The 25,566-nt window shown below is 37.7% G+C and overlaps 5 protein-coding genes across 5 annotated transcripts; 3 read left to right on the forward strand and 2 right to left on the reverse strand.

Annotated features, from left to right (window-relative positions):
- The first annotated feature begins 1,769 nt into the window (after positions 1 to 1,769).
- LOC111780723 (3-ketoacyl-CoA synthase 11) lies at positions 1,770 to 4,389 on the forward strand. The gene is made up of 2 exons (XM_023661204.2): positions 1,770 to 2,144; positions 2,588 to 4,389. The coding sequence occupies exon 2, from the start codon at positions 2,594 to 2,596 to the stop codon at positions 4,133 to 4,135; it is 1,542 nt and encodes a 513-aa protein (XP_023516972.2). The 5' UTR covers positions 1,770 to 2,144; positions 2,588 to 2,593; the 3' UTR covers positions 4,136 to 4,389.
- A 773-nt stretch (positions 4,390 to 5,162) lies between these two features.
- On the reverse strand, positions 5,163 to 8,823 carry LOC111780725 (uncharacterized). Its single transcript, XM_023661205.2, has 7 exons — positions 8,277 to 8,823; positions 7,821 to 7,956; positions 6,870 to 6,951; positions 6,203 to 6,378; positions 5,949 to 6,086; positions 5,732 to 5,871; positions 5,163 to 5,610 (listed from the first exon to the last, which is right to left on the reverse strand). Exons 1-7 carry the CDS (start codon positions 8,392 to 8,394, stop codon positions 5,342 to 5,344), a joined length of 1,059 nt encoding a protein of 352 aa, XP_023516973.2. The 5' UTR covers positions 8,395 to 8,823; the 3' UTR covers positions 5,163 to 5,341.
- Positions 8,824 to 9,647: 824 nt separating this feature from the next.
- On the forward strand, positions 9,648 to 13,329 carry LOC111780575 (26S proteasome regulatory subunit 8 homolog A). Its single transcript, XM_023661009.2, has 9 exons — positions 9,648 to 9,969; positions 10,260 to 10,357; positions 11,185 to 11,409; positions 11,500 to 11,562; positions 11,645 to 11,808; positions 12,045 to 12,201; positions 12,295 to 12,393; positions 12,688 to 12,798; positions 12,890 to 13,329. The coding sequence occupies exons 1-9, from the start codon at positions 9,771 to 9,773 to the stop codon at positions 13,028 to 13,030; spliced, it is 1,257 nt and encodes a 418-aa protein (XP_023516777.1). The 5' UTR covers positions 9,648 to 9,770; the 3' UTR covers positions 13,031 to 13,329.
- A 430-nt stretch (positions 13,330 to 13,759) lies between these two features.
- On the forward strand, positions 13,760 to 16,763 carry LOC111780029 (uncharacterized). The gene is made up of 7 exons (XM_023660283.2): positions 13,760 to 13,940; positions 14,126 to 14,334; positions 14,619 to 14,704; positions 14,829 to 14,975; positions 15,442 to 15,565; positions 16,181 to 16,467; positions 16,542 to 16,763. Exons 2-7 carry the CDS (start codon positions 14,157 to 14,159, stop codon positions 16,632 to 16,634), a joined length of 915 nt encoding a protein of 304 aa, XP_023516051.1. The 5' UTR covers positions 13,760 to 13,940; positions 14,126 to 14,156; the 3' UTR covers positions 16,635 to 16,763.
- Positions 16,764 to 17,670: 907 nt separating this feature from the next.
- Positions 17,671 to 23,479, reverse strand: LOC111780027 (potassium channel AKT1). The gene is made up of 11 exons (XM_023660282.2): positions 23,040 to 23,479; positions 22,122 to 22,487; positions 21,970 to 22,027; positions 21,569 to 21,886; positions 21,168 to 21,413; positions 20,948 to 21,046; positions 20,799 to 20,831; positions 20,502 to 20,687; positions 19,732 to 19,932; positions 19,532 to 19,607; positions 17,671 to 18,681 (listed from the first exon to the last, which is right to left on the reverse strand). The coding sequence occupies exons 1-11, from the start codon at positions 23,225 to 23,227 to the stop codon at positions 17,831 to 17,833; spliced, it is 2,622 nt and encodes an 873-aa protein (XP_023516050.1). The 5' UTR covers positions 23,228 to 23,479; the 3' UTR covers positions 17,671 to 17,830.
- Between the last annotated feature and the right edge of the window lie 2,087 nt (positions 23,480 to 25,566).

A 25,566-nucleotide genomic window follows, 5' to 3' on the forward strand; every position in this document is an offset into this window, starting at 1 on the left:
AATTATGGATCTCTACAATTATATGATATTGTCCAATTTGAACATAAGCTCTCATGGCTTTGCTTTGCTTTGGGTTTCCCCAAAAGCCTCGTACCAATGGAGATGTATTCCTTACTTATAAACCTATGATCTTCCACTAAATTAACCAATGTGGGACTCAATCCTAATAATCTTCAACACGAAGCATTCTTTATATGAGTGTGGAAACCTCTATTTAGTAGACGTATTTTAAAATCGTGAGGTTGATGACGATATGTAACGGGCTAAAACAGATAATATCTACTAACGGTGGGCTTGAGATGTTACAAATGATATTAGAGCCAAACACCGACGATGTGCCAACAAGGACCCTAGCCCCCAAGGGGGAGAATTGTGAAATCCCCACATCGGTTGGAGAGGGGAATGACACATTTATTATATGGGTATGAAAACCTCTTCTTAGTAGACACGTTTTAACTGGGTTAATACGGACAATATCTACTAGCAGTGAGTTTAAACGGTTACACAAACAAACTATAATGTTAGAGATATTAGGTTAGAGCGTCACTACTGACGTTGGTACCATAATGTTTCATGTGCCGGAACCGTACAACTAAAATAGTCGACTCTTCCGAGTATTTACTCCATTTTCCCACGTATTTATACTAAATCCATTAGGGAAGATAGAATATTGGCCCACTTCTTAAACTTGGGCCAAAGCCCAACTATGCGCTATTCGTGGGCTCTATTGAGGCTTATAGTGCATGACGAATTGTGATGCACAAGTGAATAAATATTTAGGTATTGTTGCATTTGAGAAGTGAATATAACAGTGACAAGCCACCACTCGGAGATGTAGTTGTAGATACGGCAGTTTTAATGGGTCATTGGCTCCACCCGTTATCTCCTTCCACGACATGTTGTTGACCTCCCCATATTCTTTATATAACTTAGTTATCATCTTTATATTGGTGCGAGCCAATACTTCAATAACTCCACAGTCGCTCTATATAATCAGAATAAGGTAAAACTTGAACCTAAGTCAAAACTCTGTCGGTCCCATAATTGAATTTTTTTTGAAAGGGCCGTTTTTACACAAATTTGGTAACATCTTCATGTTTGTTTTTTTTCAATTTTTTTTGTTTGATTGTCGTCTTCCTTTAAAGAAAAATGTTTGAATTTTCATATAAAAGTTACCTAACATAGAATTGCTATAAGCTAAGGACGCTAACTTTTATTTTGTGGTATAAATTTTTTAATTTTTTTATAATTATTTTAAATTTGATATTACTCTTATTTAAATAAGATCTCGATTTATTAATCGTCAACGAAAATGACATAATTAGTTGTCGGACAAATTTGACTTATCAATGGAGAAAAGAAAAATAAAAAAGGAAACAGACAAACCCAGATTCAAAATAGGTGGCAGTCGAGAACAGCCAATTATTTGTTTTATTATTTATTATTAAGGCGTTTCAAATATTACACGTGGCGCAACTCTATTCGTCCTGAAACTTCTTTGCCAGCCAGCCAGCCAGCCAGCCAGCCCTTACTTCATGGTCCCCCCACCCTTCTCTCATGTAAAAGGTTTCATAAAATGCATAATCCTAGCTGTATAATTAATTAATTAATTATTTATTTATTTATTTTTATGAATTATATATCTTACCTTTTGAAAATTAAGGCAGAAATAAATGATTGCCGGGTAAAATTATAACGAAAAAGAAATAATTTATTAAAATAAAATGAGGAGTAAAAATGGAGGAGGAGAATTGAGGGATTGGTTACAGAGACAGGAAGAAACAGACAATGATCAAATCCCAATTCAAAACAAGGCAGCGCCAGCGCCAGACAGCGCCGTCGTCACTTGCATCTAATCCTCGTTCCTCGCCGCCTTCATCTATGGCTATGCCCTTCCCTCTCCGTTAACCCCCCCTTCTTCTTCCTTCTTGTCACGTTCTGCCCCCACCTCTAATCGCAGTTAACCCTTTTTTTAATCCACTTTTTACTTCTTAATTTTGTTCCAATCTCCTTTTTCTTCTTCTTTTTTCGTCCACTTTTAAGCCCTTTGTATATATCGCTCCATTTCCTCTCTCAACTCTCTTCCTCTTTGGCCCTCTCTCAACCGAGATTCCTGCGGCCTGCCCAGGGATTTGAGTTTTCAGGTCTGTTTCCTATCTGGGTTTCTCCTTTTTTCTCTTTTCAACTTGAATTTGTGCATACCCTTTTCTTTGTTTCTAGTTTCTGTTCTTTGATCTGGTTTCTTCCTCGATTTGCTGCATAATTTTGGGTTTTTCATGCTGAATTCTGAGTTTTCTGTGAATATTCTTCTGGGGTTGTGTTTATATTGTGGATTTTTCACGCGATGAACAAGATTTAGTGTTTTTAGGAATAATGTATGCTCTCCACTGCTATATATTTACCTTTTTTGTGTATATCTTCTGAAAGGGCATGCTGTTTCTTTCTGCTGGATGAACAAAAACCATTTGTGGATGAGATTTGTTTTCTATTGCATCGGCTTAAGGATTTGTTGTTCATAGTTTAGATCCATGTATGTTTCTGCAGTTTACTTTGTTCATAGTTGATTAAGTTGTTGAGAATTTATCAGGGGGAAATGACGGAGCCAAAGCCATCCACACCCTTGCTAAGCGCACAATCACCATCTTCACGGAGCCTCCCTGATTTTAAAAAGTCTGTCAAACTCAAATATGTGAAACTTGGCTACCACTATCTCATCACTCATGGAATGTACCTCTTCCTTTCACCTCTGGTTGTTGTGATTGCTGCTCAGCTTTCCACTTTCTCCCTTCAAGATCTTCGTGAAGTTTGGGGTCATCTCCAATATAACTTAGTTTCTGTCATTCTTTGTTCGACCCTCCTTGTTTTCTTGTCTACCTTGTACTTTCTAACCCGTCCTCGCCCTGTGTACCTTGTTAACTTTTCGTGCTACAAGCCCGATGAAGCTCGTAAATGCACGAAGAAGATTTTTATGGATCAATCTCAGATGACAGGGACATTTACAGAGGAGAATCTTCAGTTCCAAAGGAAAATCCTTGAGAGATCTGGCCTTGGAGATTCAACTTATCTTCCTGAGGCTGTTCTCAATATTCCTCCAAACCCCTCCATGGCAGAAGCTCGAAAAGAAGCTGAAATTGTGATGTTTGGTGCCATTGATGAGCTTCTAGCTAAGACGAGTGTGAAACCAAAAGATATCGGTATCTTGATCGTGAATTGTAGCTTGTTTAATCCGACTCCATCGCTTTCTGCAATGGTCATCAACCACTACAAGCTTAGAGGGAACATAGTTAGTTACAATCTTGGTGGGATGGGTTGCAGTGCAGGACTAATCTCTATTGATCTTGCTAAGCAGCTGCTTCAGGTCCATCCCAATTCTTATGCCCTGGTAATTAGCATGGAGAACATTACATTGAACTGGTATTTCGGGAACGACCGATCGAAGCTTGTCTCTAATTGCTTATTTCGGATGGGTGGAGCTGCAATATTGCTTTCAAACAGAAGATCTGAGAGGAGGAGGTCCAAATATCAATTAGTTCATACTGTTCGTACCCACAAGGGAGCAGACGATAAGTGCTTTAGCTGTGTTACTCAGGAAGAGGACTCAACTGGGAAGATTGGTGTTACTTTATCCAAAGACTTAATGGCAGTTGCAGGTGATGCATTGAAGACTAACATCACGACGTTGGGACCTCTTGTTCTTCCAATGTCGGAACAGCTTCTCTTCTTCGGTACGTTAGTCGGTAAGAAACTCTTCAAAATGAAGATCAAGCCTTACATCCCTGACTTCAAACTAGCATTTGAACATTTCTGCATCCATGCTGGGGGAAGAGCGGTTCTAGACGAACTGGAGAAGAACTTGCAGCTATCTGATTGGCATATGGAGCCGTCGAGGATGACACTGTACCGATTTGGCAACACGTCGAGCAGTTCTCTATGGTATGAATTGGCATATACAGAAGGGAAAGGTCGAATGAAGAAAGGAGATAGAACATGGCAAATAGCATTTGGTTCAGGATTTAAGTGCAATAGTGCAGTTTGGAAAGCTCTAAGAACCATAAATCCAGCTAAAGAAAGGAGCCCATGGATGAATGAGATCGACCAGTTTCCAGTCAATGTTCCAAAAATTTCAGCCATTTGAAGAACAAAACTACTATTAACTCTTCAGTTTTTCATTCATTTTAGTCTCCTCTCTGAGTTGGGATGCCAAGATCTTCCATTGATCATCCTGTGCTGATATTAAAGAATTGACATTTTCTTTTGTGTTCTAGGCCAGCTTTGTTGATGAGAGCAGAACATTGCATCTTTGTAGATGCTTTGGGAAAGCTTCATTCATGTCTTGATTTGTATTGAGGATTGGAAGTGTTGAATTCAGCAGACAATTTGGATGGATCATTCATTTCTACTTCTTAAACTTACTATGTTGCTTCTATCATAATGAATGCTTCTAGTAATCTGTTTGAGACAGCTAAGGAGATTCAAGAATCCAGCGGTCGGGCGCGCGATCGATCGAAAGACCACCATATACCACGTTCTGCTAAAACGATCCCATTGCCATCGCCATTGGCGCAGATCATCACAATCAGAAGATCAGTTTCTTTCCCACAAGAAACCTTAACCAGGAAGTTTACAACACCCACCACTTGCTTTGACTTTTCCTTTTCCTTTTCCTTTTTAAAGTTGGGAATCTGGATTTGGAATGAGAATTATTCTCCATAAATGTCTGTAGCTTTGCTTATTTTCTATGAAGTTCATGGTTTTGCTGAATGACAGAAACACACAAAAGAATTACTTTTGTGGTGGTGGTGGTGGGCCCAGGTTGAATTAAAGTTAATCCATCTGGGGATACAATGCAGCCAAAAATGTAATAATATAAGGAAAGCAGCACCATACAGGAAGGATCCTCCTGTCGTCATCGTATCAAATTGGCTACCAATCTCCTGAACAGTGAGTACCAATCAGTATTAAATGAATACCAATAATTTGTTCTTTTGGCATGTAAATCTTCTAAAATCGAATAGAAATATTCGAAAATCTTAATCTTGGACGATGTCGATTTTATTATAGCTTAATTAGACGAGTAGAAACTGTTCATGTAATTGTTCTTCAACGTGGTCTTTGCTACTACAATGACAGTGGTTAAAGATCTAAAGCACGAGACAACGCCATAACGAAAACGTGTTCAATTGAGATGACAAGTTCACACCCATATCTGCAGAATTGACTAAAAGTGTATACAAAAAATCAGCAAAGTCCATATCTCACAAAAGATGAACCTGTATAGGATAGGATATAAGCTCAACGCTCTGCTGTGCTGGCTTTCCCGTCGAGCATTGGAGAGACGGTTTCACTCATTTCCCGCCTCTACCTTCTCCTTCTCTCTGGACTTTCCATCGTCTGCGATACTGAACCCCTCGATCTTGCGTGAGACCTCGTCTGCACTTACCTTTACTTTTCCCATAGATCCATTGACCAAAGCTAAATCTGAGTCGTCATGTGTTAAAGGACCAGTCTGCCATATCCTAATGGTTCCATCCTCAGATCCAGAGGCATAGGATTCTCCTCCGGGTGCAAAGCGCAAGCAATGTACAGGTCCATGATGACCCTTGTTACATGCTGCATCAACAGTTAAACACAAGGGGCATTCTTCAGCAATCCCGAACGGGACCCCACAGGAAAAGTCGATGCTTTTTGGCAAACTAAAAAGGAAAGAGAATGATATAGCAGAAGAGCATACCAATCTCATCACCAGTATGAAAATCAAATACATGGATCCACATATCCTCTCCACCCGCTATGAACTTCATCCCATACTTTGGTTCCAACGAAGCGGATTCTACATTGCAAGGCATATTGTAGCTCTTGACTAAGCCAAAGCTGAAAAGAGAAGGAACAAAAATCAGGAGGAGAGTATGATTTACTAGTAACACTGCTTAAGCAAGCAATACACTTACTGATTTGCATCCCAAAATTTAACCGTAGATCCATCAGCAGTTGTTATATACCGTCCATCCTGACTTACTTCTGCACTGGTCACTGATGACTTGGTTTCAAGTGTTTGAACTATTTGGCCACTTCTTACATCCCATAATCTGTTCGGCCACGACTAAACTTAATAAGACCAACCAAATATCTAAATAATAATTAATAAAAGAAAATAAATACCGATGTAGTACGAGAAGGCAGATTAACACCCAGCAATACACACCTGACACCTCCCATGTCAGTGCAAGAACTTAATATTGTTTGATCACTGTGAAGCCATGTAACAGTTCTGACTGAACCGGGGGATTTATCCACTTCTCTTGGAGGCGCATCTGGACGATTCAAATCATATATTCGTAGTACTTTCTCCAGACCACCAGTCAATAGAAGGTGTGTATCCTGTCACGTTTTAGAAAACGTATCAAGTGAAAAAAGAGAAATTCAGCTTAAAGATTAAGATCTAAGCGTCATATTCATTCCACATAATCACCCCCACATAAATCATAAGATGATAACACAAAACAGAAATAACTCAAAAACCAAGAGTCACATGAATAAATCACATGCATATTGAATCAATCAAGCCCACGCACCAACAAGAAGTGAAACTTCATTTTTTTTAAATAATAACATCCATAGCGTCTAGACCAACTAAAGTGCAGCTGGATTAACCTCTCTTTGGGCAACGGTTGTACCCTACAAGTTGTCATGAAGCTCTAGGGTTTTGAAAAACTAGGTAGATGACCACTATGGGATTAATTCCTAGGTATTGTCAGTAAGGTAAAAAGATGCACCATGATTTGATGGAAGATTCCAAAGTAATTTCTTAGGGCATGATCATATGCAAATCAGCAAAGTGTGTGTATCAAGAATGTGATAAAAGATATTACCTCCGAAAAGGCACAGGCACGGACAATATGCTTGTGCTCAAATGAGTGCAGTACATGTCCAGTTAATGCATCCCATACTTTCCTGTAAGTTCAATCACAAATATGAAGGATCCTAACAATGATTCCATTCTCCATCATTGTCACAAAATCACTTGAAAAACATGTCTAACTTCCATTGCAAATGTAGTAAAATTTAACAAACAAGATTTTGTCATCAAAATGAAGCTTACAAATAATCAATTTCAAAATAATTACAACAAAAGTAACTGTATGCCTGAGGAGTGGAGAAGGAGTAAGAAGGTGGTGTAGTACTAGAGGAAGCAAATACTGGCGAGAATGGAAGAAGACTACAATGGGTAGTTCTGCCAAAAAGTCATGGTGCAAAATGCACTGGCAAGGGGCATACAAAAACAAGGTAGCAAAAGCAAGTGTCCAGCCAATGTGATTCCTAACTAATGTAGCTAGATTTTAAGCATAGAAAGTAACCCTTAGCAGAGTTTAGTAAGTTGGTCGGTAGGTCGGTTAACCATTGTGACTAATGGCTAGAAACAACTAGTTTCTATCGTCAGAATTGACGTTTCGGAGTCTTACTTGCAAATTTGCCAAATAAAATAGAACTATTCTACCACTCTGTACCAAAAAGAGGAAACATATAGGAAATTGAAATATTAAATGTATATATAGAAGAGTACAGACCGTAAAGCAGAACTAAGAAGCATGGGAATCAAATTAAGTAGTACTTGAAACAACAAATTATAAGGAAAAATTCAACTATGTTGATCGGTTAATAAATCCCGAGAAAAGTTGGGAAAATCCCTATTACCCATCGATACTATACACATGAAGAGCTACTCCTCTAATTGTAGACTGCATACAATGTTATGACTATCAAAAATTAAAAATATGGCAGTTCTTAAAACGTATCATGAAAACAAATGAAAAAAAACATACGCTGAAAAATCAGCAGAACCAGTGGCAGCACGTAAGGCATTGGTATCCAGGCAACAACTCCAAACTGCGCCTTTGTGACCTTCAAATGTACCAATCCAATCGCCAGTTTCTCCATTTCTGAGCATGGGATTGGAATCTGAATGGCGCAAGAAAAGCATACTTGAGAGGCAACACAGGATAATAAACGGTGGATTATGCTTTGAGCAAACCACCAAGACACATGGGTTTCATGGAATCTCTCATCAAAAAAGGCTAAGATCACAATGCCCACGTCTAAGCACATCTATCTATTAAAGTCAAAAGGACTGACACTGAACGAGAATGATCCAAAATCATTTAACACTCATTATCTGATGATGTTCTAAATTAACAGTATCTAGAAACTTCAGCAATTCATAAATTCACGTCTAAAAAACAAATATAAAAAATAAAAACAAAAAAAAGTTAACTTCATACCCTTGCTGGCACTGATGAGGAAGAATCCATCCGGCGTAACAGGGCTATAAGATAGATCCACGACCGGTCGAGAATGGCCATGGCAAACAAGAGGAATAGCCACTTTCTTCTTATCCATCTCTCACAAAAATCAACTACTCTACACTTCTATAAAGCTAACCTAAAAACTATAGATTTGCTCTTTATTGATACCTTTAAACCTGTATTTCAAGAACAAATAACCAAATCAAAACCCTAAAGCCGCAAATCCTCATAAATTCACAATCAACTGTAGACAGAACGACGGCGATCAGTAGAATCGAAGTAAGCTTTTTGAATTGTGATCGATCGAAAATTGGAGCGAGAAATGGCGGTATATAACACAGGTGAGAGACGCCAACAACAAAGCTAACACCCACACCTCCTAACCCTCTAAAATGGCTCTGATAAAATCAAAATCTAAACCAAAATTACAGCGAGAAGAAAATTTTCAAAAAATTAAACCTTTAAAAGGAAAATCTAACAAAACAGAGCTTCCTAGAGAAGGGCTAGGCGCAACCATAACTGGCTTCAGACCTGATCTTATATATCATGAAATCACTTATTATTATTATTATTTTTTTCCCCTCTTTTCTTTTGGGCCTGGGTCGAGATGGGCTTCAATTTGTGACCGGCCCATTAGGATGCTGAGGCCCGTGTCATCGTTTCTTTATTTTCGGGCCTGCGTCGAGATGGGCTTCAATTTGTGACCGGCCCATTAGGATGCTGAGGCCCGTGTCATCGTTTCTTTATTTTCTTTTGGGCCTTCGTCGAAATGGGCTTAAATTTGCGACCGGCCCATTAGGATGCTGAGGCCCGTGTCATCGTTCCTTTCTTTTATTTTGGGCCTGCGTCGATATGGGCTTAAACTTGGGACCGGCCCATTAGGATGCTGAGGACCGTGTCATCGTTCCTTTCATTTTTTTTGGGCCTTCGTCGAGATGGTCTTCAATTTGCGACCGGCCCATTAAGATGCTGAGGACCGTGTCATCGTTCCTGTCTTTTCTTTTGGGCCTGCGTCGATATGGGCTTCAATTTGCGACCGGCCCATTAGGATGCTGAGGCCCGTGTCATCATTCCTTTCTTTTCCTTTGGGCCTGCGTCGAGATGGGCTTCAATTTGCGACCGGCCCATTAGGATGCTGAGGCCCGTGTCATCGTTCCTTTCTTTTCTCTTGGGCCTGCGTCGAGATGGGCTTCAACTTGCGATCGGCCCATTAGGATGCTGAGGCCCGTGTCATCGTTCCTTTCTTTCTTTTGAGCCTGCATCGATTGGGCTTCAACTTGCGACCGGCCCATTAGGATGCTGAGGCCCGTGTCCTCGTTCTTTTCTTTGCCGAAAGCGCAAGAAACCGGCAACATCCACCTCCCTTTCAGGGCATCGATTGATACAAGGAAATCTCATTTCAGTTTGCTCATCTTTGTTTAAATCTCGATCGTCTAGTGAAACAACTTCGAATTTCTAAGGGTTTTTCCAATGGCGACAATGGAGGTCGAGACCCAGCTAGCGACGTCGGCATCGGTCGGTACTTGCTCGGCGAAACAGGCGACGAACCAAGGCGAGGGTCTGAGGCAGTACTATCTTCAACATATTCACGAGCTCCAGCTCCAGGTTCGTCAAAAGACCCATAATCTGAATCGTCTTGAAGCTCAACGGAACGAGCTGAATTCGAAAGGTACCAATCAATTTTGAATTTTTTTTGGGTAGCTTTGGTTTCACTCAATTTCCTTGTGATGGGGTTTAAAGCGTAGGAGTTGGTCAGTCCACAAATGTTATACTTTTTGTTTGCTCCGCTGATGAATGGTTACATAATTAAGTAGCTATAAGAGTTAAGGAAGATACAAGAACAATTTGATTAGTTCTCTTTCATTATTATAATTTTTATGGCTGCCCTTCAACATTATTCTGTTGGATTTATGATTTATTTGAGGCTATTACATTTATATCTCATATTAATATTTACAGTGCGAATGCTCCGGGAAGAGCTGCAGCTGCTTCAAGAGCCAGGATCCTATGTTGGTGAAGTTGTTAAAGTCATGGGAAAGAACAAAGTTTTAGTCAAGGTTGGTGGCTTTGTCTTTTTTTCTTTATTTCAGAAAAAATAATAAATAAATTACAAATTCATTACCAATTTACCATTCCCCTTCCCTTGGTTACTCACTCTATGCTGGGATACATATTGATATTGTATAGAATTTTTGTCGGGAAACTTCTCTGGTGTAAAGTTCAATATTCTGTAATTAAAATGTGCTTAAGTTGGATCATTGTGAGGTCCCAAATCAGTTAGAGAGGGGAACGAATCATTCTTTATAAGGGTGTGGAAACCTCTTCTTAGAAGACGCGTTTTAAGATCGTGAGACTGACGGCGATACCTAACGGGCCAAAGCTGACAATATCTGTTAGCGGTGGGTTTGGGCTGTTACAAATGGTATGAGAGTCAAACACCGGACAGTGTGCCAGTGAGGACGTTGGGTCCCTAGGGTCCCTAAGGGGGTGGATTGTGAGGTCCCACATCGGTTGGAAAGGGGAACAAAGCATTCTTATAAGGGTGTGGAAACCTCTCCGTAGAAGACACATTTTTAAATCGTGAGGCTGACGGCGATACCTAACTGGCCAAAGCGGACAATATCTGCTAGCGGTGGGTTTAGGCTATTACAGTCATAGAGTCCATATTATTAAAATAGTGAGACTTTACTCTTACAGATGCCGGGTAATAGAACTTGGCTGTTGTGCTCCAAATAATTAGCGTTATCGTCCTCTTATTTTTCAACAATCCATATTTGTATATCTTCAATCATGCAATCTTAGAAGTTTAGTTTCAAAACGTTCAATCTCAACTAGCTAATTGGATTTTTTTTTTTTTCCAACTTCTCTTTGCTCACCTGCACAGGTTCACCCGGAAGGGAAGTATGTTGTTGATATAGACAAAAGTATCGATATCACAAAAATCACACCTTCAACCAGAGTTGCTCTCCGTAACGACAGCTATGTTCTTCATTTAGTCTTGCCAAGCAAAGTAGATCCACTCGTTAATCTTATGAAAGTTGAAAAGGTTCCTGATTCTACTTATGATATGATCGGTGGTCTCGACCAGCAAATAAAAGAAATAAAAGAGGTTTGTACATTGCAAATATTTTTCTTATTTATGTCAACTACTTATTAGTCAATTATCTGTAAATTCTGAAATGGTAATTCCAATCTGAAGGTTATTGAACTCCCCATTAAGCATCCTGAACTATTTGAGAGTCTTGGAATAGCTCAACCAAAGGTAAACACTGCCTGCAGAGTTTCTTGATATGTTTCATGTTGGTCTTATTAAACATAGATATCTCACCATGCACTTCTAATAGGGCGTTCTGCTATATGGACCACCTGGTACGGGGAAGACGCTGTTGGCTAGAGCAGTGGCTCACCATACAGATTGTACTTTCATCAGGGTTTCTGGGTCTGAATTGGTCCAGAAATATATTGGAGAAGGTTCTAGAATGGTTAGAGAGCTTTTCGTCATGGCCAGGTTTGTTCTGACATTTTCTTCCGTGTTTCGATGTAAATTCGTTCACTCGGTGTTGTTGACCCTAACCTCCCTGCTTTATGTATGTATGGGATTTTTTCCTTGACTGCCACTAATGTCTAGAATCCAAATTAGGAGCTGATCTTTTGGTGCCAAAATTTTATTTAGTGGATATATCTTTAGATATAATCCTACTTTTATTGTTCCAACTGCAACAAATTTTTGATTTTCCTCTGCAGGGAGCATGCACCTTCTATCATTTTCATGGATGAAATCGATAGCATTGGGTCTGCTCGAATGGAATCTGGGAGTGGTAATGGTGATAGCGAGGTGCAGCGTACCATGTTGGAACTTCTTAACCAGCTTGATGGATTTGAAGCATCAAATAAGATCAAGGTACAGTGCATAAACGCCATATGTAATGAAGCGTTTAAACCAGATATTGGTTTTCATTTAAAGTTGGTTTCTATCCGCTCGGCTGTATTACAGGTCTTGATGGCCACCAATAGGATCGATATCCTGGATCAAGCTCTTCTAAGGCCAGGACGAATTGACAGGAAGATTGAATTCCCAAATCCTAACGAGGATGTAAGTACCACTACTTGTTTTGGTATATACTCTTGTTATTTAGAGCTTACTATAGCGACTCGATGAATTTTACTTCATTTAACGTTGTGACTCTTTCTGAGGCACTCTTGGCCCGAAAGGAATTGTAAGTTTGTTCGTAACGAAGAGATAAAAGCTACTCATCTTCTTGGTTTGTTTATGCTTTAATATACTCTTTCTGAGGCACTCTACATCCCTTTCGGATTGAAGAGTCGTGTCAATCACAGTCGCTCTTGCTATATCGATATACTGACATTTAGTTCATACGTAATGCAGTCCCGGTTTGATATCTTGAAAATACATTCACGGAAAATGAATCTGATGCGTGGGATTGATTTGAAGAAAATTGCAGAGAAAATGAATGGTGCATCTGGTGCAGAGCTCAAGGTATATTAATCTTTCGATGATAATATGGTTGGAAACAATCTTGAGTGCTCATCAATTACATTTTGGTGGCACATTTTGTGATCGAATACAGGCAGTCTGCACAGAAGCAGGGATGTTTGCGTTGAGGGAAAGACGGGTTCACGTGACTCAGGAAGATTTCGAGATGGCTGTTGCCAAGGTGATGAAGAAGGAATCCGAGAAGAACATGTCGTTGCGAAAGCTCTGGAAGTAGAATCGTCGTACAAAGCAGCCAAGGCATGGCGAATATCAATATTACTTACCCTTTTGTTCTGAAATTCTTCACCTCACCTGAGCTGTTCTTGGAGATTTCTTGAACTTGGTATCTATCTACCTTGAATGATGTATTCTAGTCGTCAACTCTTTTATCTTCACGTCGATCTTGTAACTTAAAAGCCTCCCTTGCAACATTTCTTTTACCCCATCTCCAAATGTATTGACAAATTGAGATTGTAGCTGGTAAGAAATTATCAGTTGGCTGATAGTCTGGAAGTTCGTTCTACATTAACTTGATATCAATCTGGAAGTTCTTGTAGGATTCTCAGTGATAATTTTTTTCTCAAAATCAATTGAATAGTTAATTTCTTATTAAGAACCCGATTAAATGGTCTATTCTCGAATTATCGAAGTCTGCTAAATAGTAAAACTTGTTTGTGTGTATGAAGAACAACGAATGGGATGGGGACGAGGTATGGGGCAGGGATGTGTTGAAGGTAAGAAGAATTGCTAAAATACTTTGAATTTTGTATATGATGAGATTCATCGGTGGAAAACTGTCGGTAGTAACGTCTCACATCAAATCAAAATCATGAATCTTGTGGGTTCATCTGAAATTCATCCCTTGAGCCCAAAACAGACGAGCCCATTCCCTGACAGATTTACGGATGAGGCGAGGCCCCAAATGGAAAGACGAGGAAAATGGGGATATGAAAATCTTGTGGGTTCATATGAAGATCATTATTATGCTCATTATGAATCACCATCATCCGCGCGGGGAATCGTTAAAGGAGACATCCCATCTGCTTTGCACTTGCAGGCCCTTCTTCAACATTTTTATTGTACTTTGCATTAATATCGATCAGCATCTGCAGAAAAATCGAGTCCGAATCTTTCCTCGACTTCAGGTACTCAATACGGAGCTCTCTCTAATGTCTTTGTTTCTGTTTATTCCAATTACTTTGACCCGTTTTCCCATGTTGAATCGAATGCTCTGAAGCCCCAACGTGTAGTTTCCTCAATGATTTGACTTCGAGATATCTAATTCTTATTCTGGGTATTGGTTTTCGATCTCTGTGAATTTGTGATTCAGTTTGTTCTAGGGCTGGGCAAGAAGATAACCAATGAAAGGGGAAGTACAATTGGAGTCATCAATTGGCCAAACCCCTAGTGACTCTGATCCTCTGCTTGAGAATCAGCCCGATTCATCCCATGAAACCTCTGATGAAATTAAGAACGAGGATACTGAAGCTGGTTCCATTCCTTGTTGTCGTATTTGCCTAGAGAGCGATGCCGAACCAGGTGAATTTCATCGTAGTTTCGTACAAGTTATTGCTCTGTTGAATTTTAGCTTCATTGAATCTTGGCGGGTGATTCCTTTGTTTAGTCCACTGGATTATAACTCAACTTCTATCATTGTTACAAGAATTGAAGATCCATTTCAAATTATTTTGAATCCTTGTTTTTGCTGGAAAGTGAATCTTGTTTGGTCTTTAATGGCTGTACAATCATGTAAGTTCTGTTTTCATAGCTGCTGGGGTAATACCTTCTTCCACTTGGCTCAAATGCAATTTTCCATTTTACAGAAGATGAACTGATTTCTCCATGCATGTGCAAAGGCACACAGCAGTTTGTCCATCGATCTTGTCTTGATCATTGGCGCTCCGTTAAGGCAAATTTCTTTATTTGAGTTCTTCTATGCTGTTCCTGCTTTCGGCTATGAAGGATTTGATTGCTTCCTATTCTATTTTTCTTATGATCTTAATCAATCTGAAAGGATTCTTGTAATTCTGCAGGAAGGGTTTGCTTTCTCGCATTGCACAACATGCAAAGCCCAATTTCACCTGCAAGTTTCCTTATTTGAGGACAACTCTTGGCGTAAAGTTAAATTCAGGCTTTTTGTGGCAAGAGATGTCCTCCTTGTATTTCTAGCTGTACAAACTGTGAGTCGACTTATACGTTCGTCATAGAATTATTATTGAATATGCCAACCTTTTATCAAGAACTTCATTACTATTCTCTTTTTATGAATAGCAAGGGTTGCGTTTGTAATTAGTATCAAGCTGCTATGTGGATATTCAGCTTTTAGTTTTACATAGAACTCAAGGACACATTTGTACGACCTATAGAATAGAACGATATAGAACATGGTAAGTGTACTCGTTATTCAACTTTTAATTGTTCAGGCTTGCAAGGAACTTTTGACTCTCGTATTTTTTAGATGGATTTTTTTTCACAAGGTTCTCTCACTCTTAAGGATTTGTAATAATTTGTTTCATTTAAGCATGTCTCGTTCACTTGATGTCGATCAACCCAAAAGAAAAGTAAAGAACAAATGTTTGAACATAAACTTTTGTGGAAGATTTGGTGTCTAGTTAGATAATGGAGGATTCATCTTTTTTTTTGCAGTTAATAGCGGCAATGGGTGGTTATGCATATATTATGGACAAAGATGGGGCATTCAGGAATTCTTTCAATGATGGATGGGACCGTATTCTGTCCAAACATCCTATTCCGTTTTATTATTGTATCGGTAAGCTACTTTTGATTTAAACTAGTCAGCTGTTTCTTTAAGAACTGGATCTGAGATGTGTCGGATTATCATATAGATAAATTCAGACTTCCCTGTGTATTGTTGTTCGTCCATGCTCAAGATAAAGTAGCAGAGATTCAGCATCCGTTTCAATTTGATAATGTTTCCTTCTTTTATATGAATCAATGTCAATGTGAGAAATGGCTGTTTTTGTGAACATTTGTGTTTTGTGTTTTGTGTTATTTTGTGAGGTTCAATGGCGAGAGAAATAATAGAATCTTCAGGACGTTTGAGTTCATCCGATGATGTTCTGGCTCTTGTTAGATTCTCTATATCGAGGTCCTTTTGTAATTATTCGTTAGGTCTCATTTTACTCGAATGGAACCCCTTCCTGTAGTTTGCTCCCTTTTTGTGGCCTTCTCCATTTGGTTTGTCCGTTCATTCTTCTGAATAGAAATTAAGTTTATCATAAAAAGAAAAAAGAAAAAATGTCATTGTTTGCCCATTTCTTTTGACAAATTTAACGGTTCGAGATCAAATACGCATAATCAATGACTTGTTTCATGGTTTTGATTTACTAATGTCTTTCTATGTGCTTATTTTTCATAACATCAGGGGTCCTGGCCTTCTTTGTTCTGCTCGGATTCTTCGGCCTCATACTACATTGTTCCTCCCTGAATAGTAATGATCCACGAGTTGCTGGCTGTCACAACTGTTGCTATGGATGGGGCATCTTGGATTGTTTCCCTGCGTCTATGGAGGCCTGCTTTGCACTTGTTATTGTCTTCGTTGTCATCTTTGTAATCCTTGGCATAGCTTATGGTTTCCTTGCTGCCACTATGGGTATTCAAAGAATCTGGCAAAGGCATTACCACATTCTCACCAAAAGGGAGCTGACTAAAGTAAGGTTCCACCGTTTTTTGTTAGTGGATTTAAAACCTCCTGTTGCTGGTTTTTATACTTCACTTCCTTGTAGGAATACGTGGTGGAGGATCTTCATGGTTGTTATACTCCTCCGAAATTGGAACCCGAACACGAACAGCACTTGAAAATGCTACAGCTTCTGTAATGAATGGCAGATGAGGTTGTTCAGTTTCTGTCATTTTGTTTGTTATGTTCTTTTGTTTGAGATGATACAATGTGCATCTGCTTGACACCGTTGTTATGAATGAGCAATGTGGAAAATAGATTTTAACTCTTTTCTCACTGTCCCCTTCTCGCATTCTGAGCATCTGTTTCAGTTTTTAAGCTTACAATAGGTTCTGTACTTCGATTTCGTGTTCATAATTTGGTTAAAATCATTGAAAATTTGTCAAATCTGAAGTCGATGTCACGTGTGACATTATTCATTTAGATTTGTTGTTCTTTTGAAGATAGTTATTCTTAAGATACATTCTTGGTGAAATTTAATGTCTGCTCATGATTGATATAAGAATGCTGTTATTGCCTGTTAGATAAATTTAGTTAACATGAGTATTTGTGAAGTTTGAAGACAAGATTTTTTTAATGTTCTTTTAAAATTAAAATTCGGGTCAATTGTTGGACTGGAAACCACTCGTTGATTGATGTTGCTCGTACTAGCTTAATATTTGTTTGGAATGACACGAACACAGAACTAATTATTTTCAAGAACTTAGCCCTTCAACAAAGTTGTTCATCAACAACTTTAGGAGGGGAAAATGTACACTCCATCTCAGCCAAAATAATGGATTTTCAAGTACGATTCTAAAAGGTTTAGAATCGGTTTGTGTGAATTTAGATTGATGTACAAAAATGAAAGCTTTTGATAAATTCGGTGACACGAAGCACTTGCCAAAGGAGAGGGGAACCGAGTACCGAAAAAATCGGTTTAGGTAACTATCTAATGCGCTCCCCGTCATCTTGACTATTATTCAAAATAAGGCAAAGAAGTTCTTTTCTTGACTTGGCCGGTGTGCATTATACCTACCCATCCTTTTTAAAGAACTTGCTTTCTTGAGAAATGAAAGCAACACCCTTTGTTTGTTGTCCCTTACTCTTTGAGTCTGCCTTGTGGAGGTCTCTCGGGTGTCTACGGCAGATCCGATCAGTGATGAAGATCAGTTCTTTCAATTCTCCACCACTAGTTTTGGTGTCAAAATGATAGGATGCATTCAAATTTGCCACTATATACATGTTTTGCACTTTGCAAACCTTCCTATCCAATCAGTAGTGCTTCTCTTTCGTTTACAATTCTGGCTTTCAGTGATTCAAAACGAAACAGAAAACATAACAAAAAGGAAGAAATTACATGGTTCCTCCATTGCTGACAAAAATAAGCTGATCGCCGTCCCTAATGACCTCTATATCTTCAATGGCAGCTCCATCTTTGTTCAATACCTTTGAAGCCATAATCCCATATTTCATGGAACCAATCTCAAGCAGCTCGTTGAAGCTTTCTGGAAGCAGCACTACCTTCCCAGCTACTTCGCCAATCTCTGGACAGCTGATTATCACCCTTGCTGGGTTGGTTCCAGATTTCTCTCCTCTGGTTTGGTGATCAGCAAAACTCATGTCTTTCTCGCCTGTATGTGCTGCTGACATGATTCCAAACAATGAGTTATGGAAGTTGTTAGTCCTACGTCGTGGACGAGATTGACCCGCCCATGAACCATCATTTCCTTCCTGAGGCGAAGGAAGAATCATAGGCTCGCTTGTAAATCTTCCAAGGAAGCGAATCGCTTTCTGCTTCTCAGGAATGGCAACGACAGATTGAGTTTTCGATTCTTTTATTGTCTGGAAGAGGTTTTTAATTTCTTCATGTCCCTGTTGGTCTGCTAGATCTCTTGGAGTCCATCCATGGACATCTGGTTTGTCAATATCAGCTCCTTGTTTAAGAAGGAACTTGACAATCTCAATGTTGTCTTCACAAACAGCAACATGTAAAGCAGTCGTTCCATTGTTCCTGGAACTCAAAACGTCTCCGCCATATTGGAGAATCTCTTTGAGCAACTGGAGGTTGTTTTGCTCTGCGGCAGTACACGCGAAGTGACCCACATCTCCTGATCGGAGATTAGCACCATTGTCTATAAGTAGCTGCACTACTGCCTCATGGCCACCTAGTATCGCCTCCCATAATGGCACAATCCCGTCTGAATCTGTAAAAAGCGAGAACACGGAAAATAATCATCTTTCCACTCTGTTTGGATACATTAAATCAAATTATGCAACAGAATTCTTTAACATGGATCCCCATCTCAAATTCCATCTCCTCAATTTCGTCTGAAAACGAATTCTTTCAATAATTCCATGTGTTTGTCAGTTCATGTCTCTACATACCCAAATTATTATATTAATATGTTCCTTAGGATAGAAGTAATCCTAGAGAGAGAGATCCACAGGAGATGTATAAATATAAAGAATACAAATCTCAGAACATTATTGTGAAATATTAAGTCGACAGACATGAACCACGTGATAAGGCATATATTGTTTGCAATGGCCTTATATATATATATGATATGTTTATCAAGCTATGATAAGAAATGGGATGCCAGCGTGGACTCTACATTATTAAGAACAACTATAATGGGAAATGAGACAAGTTGGACTAGATTTTTTATGGGCTCTAAATGAGTCTAAAGCAAATTCTTATTAACACAGAAAGGTTTTGGATAAGAATATTAGAAGGTCAACTTCGGAAAACACACAGCTTATTTCAGTACGTACTCATTGTTCAATTATATTTTACAAAAATGGAGATAGTTGACTTGAAATACAATAATTGCCCATAATGTGTCAGCAAATACTTATGAGGGGTGAGAAAGTCAACGCAGTGCCAAAAAATTTCCTTTCATGAATTTTTTATTTATGGCACGCAAATGGCTTTAAAGAAAATTATCTCTCAAGTTATTTTTATAATTCATTAATTGTTCCTCAGCTCCTCATGAAGAACCACGACAGAGTCTGCTAATATCAGTAAAACAGGTTATCATGGTAAAGAAGTACCTCTACTGTTGGGATCCGCTCCAAAGTCCAGTAATAGAAGCACACAGTTCTCGTTTCCTTTTGATGCTGCTATATGCTGGTATTACATAAATGGAGAAACCAAGAAAAGGGAAAAGGGTTGAGAATATGCAAAAACCAGTGAATCTTTTTGCATGATCTGTTGATAAAGAAATTAATGAGCAACAGAAAATTGAACTCACAAGTGAAGTCCTCCCATTGTTATCTGATTCATTTGGATCGAGACCTCTTTTCAAAAGTTGGTGTAAAAGCAAGTCGTCACCTCTAAGTGTTGCAAAGCAAAGACTAAGTGGTAGGTCCAATCTGCCTCTAGCTAGCATGTTCTCTGTCTCCAACAAAACTCCTTCCATGATGGGGTCCTTGTCTTTGACGTCTTTCAAGTGCTGCCAACCAGGAAAATAAGATGTCATTGTAGATAATTTACAAGTCAAACATCTAATTAGTACAGATTCGGATACGGATATGAGACCCAGATACAACACAGCAACATATCATTTTTTTAAAATCTAGGACAAAGTCATGGCTACGTTTATTAAAATTTACGCTTTTAAGAATATATATTATTTCTATACAAGAAGGAAAGTTAGAATCAATGAGTTTATGCATTTATATAATTAAAAAATAGTTAAAAATGTATTCTGCTCTCAAATTTACGCTTTGAAGCATGTCTAGTAAATGCTGGACCTATTTTGACTTCGCACAACTAGTGTCTAAGACATCTATGGCTTTAACAAGTGTCTGAAACGTGTCCAACGAGTGTCAAGATAGTCCAAGTGTCTGCCACGAACACACTAGCCAATCTGAAGTATTTGAGCTTCTTAGTTAAACATGGCCTTGTACATGACTCAAATATGGACATATTTTCCATTTCTTTATACCTTTCACGAGACCATTAAAATCCGTGTGTAACTCTAGTTAACCCACATAATATAAATGAAAAAAGAAAGCAGACCTGAAGAAGATTGTTCATGATTATAGTCCCATCACCAACATTAGATTGAACAATATTCAGGAAAGCCGTTCGATTCAGACGCAGCAACTGACTCAATCGTTTTGTACGCACAGTAAACAGTTGTGGCCTGTAACACAACACCCCAATCTCTCCGCAAAGTTCACCAGTTTTAGCCTCTCCAACAACCTGCAAACATTGGAACAGTTTAGTCAGTAAATCAATTGCCTTGGACGGCCACATGGGTAATTCAAAAACCCAACATTCAGAAAATCCAAGAGCTTCAATGAACAGACTTGCCTGTTCAACTCCATTCTTAAGAACAAGCAAATCCTGTGAAAAAAAGTGTCAAACGTTAGACTTTGATTGTGCTGAACTTGGTGGTTAATTTAGTGAATACTCCGGTCAGTAACTTAAAAGCTTCTATAATCAAATAACTAAGTAATTACCACAGCACCCGTGACAAGAATATAGAAGTCTGTTGGGGCTTCATTTTGTAAAATCACGTCTTCTTTTGGAGGAAAATACTCTGCCTTCATTTCCGAAACCTTTAACGTTTCAGCAAATCAATCAGTTTCAGTAAGAACATGCTAGTTACCTTAGTAAAATCAATAATCTAAGCATAAAAGGAATAATCATCTGGGTTAAAAGCCTGAGGACATCAATTACCAGTTGAAAAATTAGGTCATTTGAAACACCACGAAACAAGTAGACCTTGTCCACTAGAGAATAGAAAAGATAATGTGAAATGCTTGATCGGATGGCTTTCGGCAAGGAATCGAGAGTTTCTTGCTGCTGCAATCCCTCAGAGTCAGTTCTGAACTTTAGACACAAATGTGCAAGCATTTGGTCTTGCAAACGCACAGGAAGTTGATTCCTGTGGGCAAAACTAGATGCAGCTTGTATGGTATCCCTCTGAGGAAAAAGGGTAAAAAGGTATTGAAAAGAAAACAAAAATTAGTATAATATACTCTAAATGAGTAAGAAATTAAGCCAAAAAACAAAACAAATTATCTATATCTTTAAAGTATTAAGTGCCATTTGTAAACTAGCAAGACTTTTCTACTTACGAATTTTCTAGTTCTACTGGTCCCATGGACGACTAAGTTGGTCATATTTCCAATCAAGTATGCTGTCAAACCAAGATTGAAAAGCATGTAGAAGATGTCAAAAACCATTTCCCTTGTATTCACAGGATGCAAGTCACCATAGCCGACAGTGGTTAGGGTAGTGATAGACCAGTAAATCGAAGTGACATATCTAATCCACAAACTTTGCTCAAGAAAGTCCTCCATAGATGCTCCAATCCATGTCCTTTTTGGGTCATGATAACGAGCAGCAAGGAGATAATAGAAGCATGCAGCACAGTGAACCGCAAACAGAGTAACCTGCAAAATACATAGACTACAAATAAGTGAACGATCCTATTAGCATATTGAAAACACAATCCTATTCGAATAAGTAAACTTACACAAACGAGTTTTGCACATCGAACCCAAAAGTAATTATAGTTCCTATCTTTTTCCAGTCTGTTCAGAAGAAAGAAAGCAAACAATACCATGAGGTTGAAGTTGAACAGATGTTTGTTTCTGCTAATACAGGTAAAAGGAAAAGTCTTAGTACCTGGAAAAAAGAGCACTGACTCTTCGAAGACGCCATAGACGAAGCATGTTGAATAATCCATAAGAACGGAGAGGTGAAGGGGAGATCTTATGTGCAAGTTCAGAAGGAATTGTGGATATGACATCAAACACTAGCCATGAACTTGCATACTTCAGAGCAATCTTCTTCGGTTCGTCGACAAGTAAATAAGTGGATTTATCGAGGTAAGCCACAAAGAATGTGAGAACAATATCCACAGCAAAAAACCCATTAACCACATTATCTGTAATGGAAAGTGGAGATTGGGGTTTCTTGAGGAATCCAAACTCGAATGGCGAGACCCAAGCTGTATATACCACCAAAACAACGAGAAAAGTCTCCCAAATCCTGTAGATAACAAAAGCTTAGCCACTTTTTGCAGAAAAATGAGAAAGATATGCATCACCCTGAGAAAACAAGCATAAATATTGGCTTAATCAGTTCTTATTTTGCTAAAACATCCATCCCCTCGAATCCATGTGCCAAACAAATATATATAATTCTGTCCGGTGCTCTTGAAACAAAGTGATTATGGAAGTGTTAATAAGAAAAAGAAAAAAAATTAAAAAGCGAACCATCTGACGTTTTAGATGAACCTTGAATAGGAAGAAACTCATAATCAGTTGATCCTAAAACAAAAAGGCGGAGATGGAGAGGGAAAATTCACACGCAAGGGAACCCAAAAACTTGAAGAACAGATGGAACCAATAAGAATCTGAGCATTCGGATACATAAATGGATTGAGAACATAAACAAGGCCAGCAGTATAGTTCACCAGATCCAAGGCGACCTTATATTTCCAATTTTCAAACGCAATTAAAAAAGTCGTGTGAAATTCAGAATGGAAGTCAAAGCAAGCGATAAAAGTCATTCCAAAAACTCTCAAGAAAATCAAGTCACCTGTATCGATGATCATAAGGCGAAATGACAAAACGCCGGAGTTTGACTCTGCGATTGCTTCTAGCGCCAAGAGAGGGCAATATCCCAGTGCTGAGGCTAAACTGACTGCCATCTCTGGAAAGTTGCTCAAGCTCTTCTTGACCACAAACAGAAACCCTGAAAGGCCCTCTGTTTCTGACGGCATCCATTGTTGACACTGCACAAACAAACACAAAAACAAAACAAAAAAAGAAGAAAAAATCTCTGCAGTACCCTGTTTATGGGTATAATTTCTTCTTCCTTTTTCTTCTTCAAGTGGCCATGTTCCTTAAATCCTCCCGTCTCAGTTCCCCTTGGCTCTTTCTCTCTGCACTGCAAGCTCTTCGAAAGCCGCTGATCCTTTGGCTGTATTATATAGGATAGCCCTGTCTCGCCGCGCGTAAGCCTTTTCGGGTTCTTTTTGTCTGGTTTTAGGGTGTGGGGCATTCCATTTTCAAATTTTTTTTTTTTTTTTTTTTTTTTTTTTTTATAAATAATATATTTTTATGAATTAAAATTCTACTTTCTTTGGTCATAAATTGAACAATATATTTTAAATATTATGATGCTTTATATTTGGAAATTAACAGTTTTTTACCATTTAAATTTGGTTGCGTATGTTGATTTTTATCCTTATACCTCTGTTTTCATAATTGCATCTTAGACTTAAATGTAAAAAGCAACTTTTTATCTTTAAATAAAATTCTATTTAAAAAATATTTTATTTATAGATATTTTCGTCAACGTGGAGTTATAAACCATCTGTCGTATCTAATGAAATTGTTTTAAACTTTAAACCATCAGTTTAAAGATAGTTACGAGGTCCGTTAACATTTTAGAATGAATAAAAAAAATTAAATTATCGAAAAATCGAAAATATTTTTTGTTTTAAGATAAATAATTTATATTTTAAGTGTCAAAAGAAAGAAAGATTTGGCCAAACAGTGCTTGAAATAGATTTTTAAATAAATGCTTACTTTCTATTTCTGTAAATAAAATATAACACAATAAACACTTGGATATAATTTCTAAAAAATCAATTAATATATGGAAAAAAAATAAAGAAAACGAAAGGAAATAAATCTTGAATATTTAAAAATGTTTATTATTTATATAATAATTAGGATTGACCGATTTTCTTTTAAAAAATAAAAGTCCGGAAATGCCCTTTAGGAAGGGAACCACCGCCATGCCACGCTGGCAGAGGCAAACCCCGTAATTCCAATCTAAACTCCGCAAATCCGTGATGCACGAAAACGGGAAAAGTTTAAAATCAACTACCTGGCTAACTGCCACCGCGCGTGCATGTCAACCGACTTCACGCTCACTCTAAAATATTAGTTTTTTTTTTTTTTTTTTTTTTTTTTCTCACAAGTCCAATATTTTTTATAAATTTCAACTTTCTGTTTTTTTTTTTTTGAAATTTGCAAATATACCCTCCATTTAAATCGACTTATAATTATAATATTTACATGCGATAGTATATTATTATTTATTTAAAATACATTTTAGGTTCAAATTACATTTTAAGCCTCTTGTTCGTGTACTAGTAATATATCAACGTTCATTAAAATATAACATGGGTGTACTAATAATATATCAGTAAATAATTATTTCAAGTATTTCATTAGTATATTAGCAATATATCCATTCTCGTTTTAAATGAAATTCAAAGTATAACATGGTATATCGACACTGATTCAAAGTCCATTTCATAGACTTAAATGTTTTTTTATAAGAGAACCAATAATAAAAAAAAAAAACTATAGAATTAAATAAAATTACAACAATGTAATAATAAATTTGACCAGTCACTTCAAATCTAACTAACTGATTGAGTTCTATAATCTTTCGAACACTCTTAAATCAAATCAACACAATTAAAAGTAGACGAAACACCATGATTTAAAAGACAAGATGGGGGATATGATAATTCAAGGATTTAATCGGGAATATATAGTAGCGTTATTAACCCCCCATTTTAGGTCACACTTCAACTTTATTGTACCAATATAAGAATTTCTCTTATTTATTGATTGATCAGATTTGACTAGTCAAACATTATATATCTTTGGATCTAAATCCCCCATCTGTTAATTCTCCTTCCACTAATTAATCAATAAATAAATTATTTATTACACATTAATTATTTTCGAAATATTAATTTACACATTATTGCGGACCATATTTTAATTAAATTATTCTTTTGGAAAATTCAGCAATTTCGAATGCCACGTAAATGCTACATTATTCCAATGTCATCTCCTAAATCGGATTTATTTAAACTAACAAAAATATAAAAGTATAAAAGTATTTCTTATAAATATTTATCTCTTATTTATAATTTAGAGATAAACACAGGCATAAAACTTTATCGTGATTTAAAAAAATATAATTTTGACACGTGTACCTTGGATAATATAATTTTGTCTTTTTAAGTTAATTAAAAAGGTTAATTAAAAGAGGGAAAATAGATCGAGGCGGTGAATTAAATGAATGTAACTTTCTA

The sequence above is a fragment of the Cucurbita pepo genome, chromosome 18 (assembly GCF_057944985.1).
Source record: "Cucurbita pepo subsp. pepo isolate OVF chromosome 18, ASM5794498v1, whole genome shotgun sequence".
NCBI lineage: Eukaryota > Viridiplantae > Streptophyta > Magnoliopsida > Cucurbitales > Cucurbitaceae > Cucurbita > Cucurbita pepo.

Coding starts and splice junctions, on each gene's coding strand:
- LOC111780723 (XM_023661204.2), top strand. CDS start 2,594: ATGACGGAGCCAAAGCCATCCACACCCTTGCTAAGCGCACAATCACCA.
- LOC111780725 (XM_023661205.2), bottom strand. CDS start 8,394: ATGGATAAGAAGAAAGTGGCTATTCCTCTTGTTTGCCATGGCCATTCT. Junction 6,952..7,820: donor GGTTCTGCTGATTTTTCAGC/GTATGTTTTTTT, acceptor TTGAACTTACAG/GAAAGTATGGGATGCATTAA. Junction 6,087..6,202: donor ACTGACATGGGAGGTGTCAG/GTGTGTATTGCT, acceptor GTGGCCGAACAG/ATTATGGGATGTAAGAAGTG.
- LOC111780575 (XM_023661009.2), top strand. CDS start 9,771: ATGGCGACAATGGAGGTCGAGACCCAGCTAGCGACGTCGGCATCGGTC. Junction 10,358..11,184: donor AGAACAAAGTTTTAGTCAAG/GTTGGTGGCTTT, acceptor TCACCTGCACAG/GTTCACCCGGAAGGGAAGTA. Junction 12,799..12,889: donor CATCTGGTGCAGAGCTCAAG/GTATATTAATCT, acceptor GATCGAATACAG/GCAGTCTGCACAGAAGCAGG.
- LOC111780029 (XM_023660283.2), top strand. CDS start 14,157: ATGAAAGGGGAAGTACAATTGGAGTCATCAATTGGCCAAACCCCTAGT. Junction 14,335..14,618: donor AGAGAGCGATGCCGAACCAG/GTGAATTTCATC, acceptor TCCATTTTACAG/AAGATGAACTGATTTCTCCA. Junction 16,468..16,541: donor CCAAAAGGGAGCTGACTAAA/GTAAGGTTCCAC, acceptor ACTTCCTTGTAG/GAATACGTGGTGGAGGATCT.
- LOC111780027 (XM_023660282.2), bottom strand. CDS start 23,227: ATGGATGCCGTCAGAAACAGAGGGCCTTTCAGGGTTTCTGTTTGTGGT. Junction 21,414..21,568: donor CCAGTAGAACTAGAAAATTC/GTAAGTAGAAAA, acceptor CTTTTTCCTCAG/AGGGATACCATACAAGCTGC. Junction 21,047..21,167: donor ATGACCTAATTTTTCAACTG/GTAATTGATGTC, acceptor GAAACGTTAAAG/GTTTCGGAAATGAAGGCAGA.